General features: G+C 38.5%; 1 protein-coding gene across 1 annotated transcript; it reads left to right on the top strand.

Annotated features, from left to right (window-relative positions):
- Positions 1 to 257: 257 nt before the first annotated feature.
- On the top strand, positions 258 to 1274 carry LOC107580524 (BRCA1-associated RING domain protein 1-like; the record flags this gene model as incomplete). Its single annotated transcript, XM_016266210.1, has 1 exon — positions 258 to 1274. A coding segment is annotated over exon 1 (1017 nt), but the record flags the coding sequence as incomplete, so codon positions are not given.
- Between the last annotated feature and the right edge of the window lie 286 nt (positions 1275 to 1560).

Genomic DNA, 1560 nt, shown 5'->3' with positions numbered 1-1560 from the left:
TATATATATATTCTACTTTAATTGTTTAAATATTTATTATTTATTATGTTATTATTTATTTATTGAGCACTGTAACACCGCCTAAAAGTTTGACTTAAAATTCAATTAATTTTTTTAAATATATATTTTCTTTTTCTTTCGTTTTTTTGAAGAGATGTTTTTAAATTATTATGTCCTTTTATGTCTTTTTTTATGTTTCGCTTTCTGAGATGACTTCTTTTTATTTGATGGTCAAATGTGATTCTCTTTGTTTAGGCATGGTCACCGATACCATAAAGTCAGATGAGAGCTTTATCCCTAAGAATAAGAAGAACATCAAAATATGGTTTAGCCCAAAGAGTCGTAAAGTACGCTGTTGCATTGAGAAACCTGTTGACTCAAACAAATCAAATGAAGTCCAGGGAAAGAAAGCCGATATGTCACCTTCTTCCAAGGACCTGTCCGTCTTCAACTTCACCTCTTCCTCCCAGGAGTCTGGGTCATCCTCCCCTCCACGGGGGAAGGCAAATAAGAAAATAAAGAAAAAAAGGATCAGCCAAACCTGCAAACAAACCCGTGTTGGTCAAAGGCCTAAAACATGGACTCAGACTATGCAAGAATGTAAGAGGCTGAAGCTGGAGGCTATCAATCAGCAGTGGGCCTTTGGAAAAGAAGGTTCTAGAGACAACAAGAATGAAGAGGACAAGAAAGTGAGCTCTGGAGATGACAACAGGAGGTCCAGTAAGAGTGTTTCTTTCCATTTCCCTCGCAGCCAGCCTGAGGAAACTCATAAGGCTGTCCACCAAGAACAGAATCAAATTCCCAGTCCCCAAAAAAGCATCCCAAGCAATTTGGAAGTTGAAGGCACTGAGAAGCAAAGCTCTGCAGCTTTTTGTTCACCATGTTACGATCAACAGGTTGAGCCTGTCACTGATATCCCACAAGAATCCAATGAAAACACTCCAGGGCCTCCTCAGCCTTCCCTTGCCAGTGTGTGTAAGAGAACCAGAGAGGATCGGGACAGTGATGATCCACAGAGAATGCCAAAACAACCCAGAGCAACTTCAGGATGGAAGAAGAGATCATTTCGAGAAAGAACTGCTTCAACTGAAGACTGCTCTCAGAGTCTGAGAACATCCAGACAGTCCAATGAGAAGCAGAATGTGAACCCAATCACACCAGCTACCCCTGACCTTGGGAGGAAATCTTCAAGTGTGAGACACAAACAGGCGAATCCTGCTTACATGAAGAGGAACCACAATGGAGAAACGCCACTGCATTTAGCTGCCATAAAGGTTTGTGTTCACTTATATCTGCATGTTGGCAAAATAACATCAGTTTGTGCTAAAATAGAGTTTCAAGACATGGAAAATGTTTTGTTCTCCCTTTTAAAGTAGATAAGTACAGTAGGAATACACAATATACATTGGTTCCATATTGATGATTTTTTTTTAAACCTGGTAGTCTGTATTGACTGATATTTGATAATTGCATATTTTGTGCATGCTTTGTTTATGCTGTTTTTCTGTCATCTAATGCTGACTTAAAATTAAAATATAATAAAACTGTTAAATATAATAT

This window comes from Sinocyclocheilus grahami, unplaced genomic scaffold, assembly GCF_001515645.1.
Source record: "Sinocyclocheilus grahami isolate Dianchi unplaced genomic scaffold, SAMN03320097.WGS_v1.1 scaffold35330.1, whole genome shotgun sequence".
NCBI classification, from domain to species: domain Eukaryota; kingdom Metazoa; phylum Chordata; class Actinopteri; order Cypriniformes; family Cyprinidae; genus Sinocyclocheilus; species Sinocyclocheilus grahami.
Note: the sequence above shows the minus strand (reverse complement) of the source record. Positions and strands in the feature narration are given on the sequence as shown.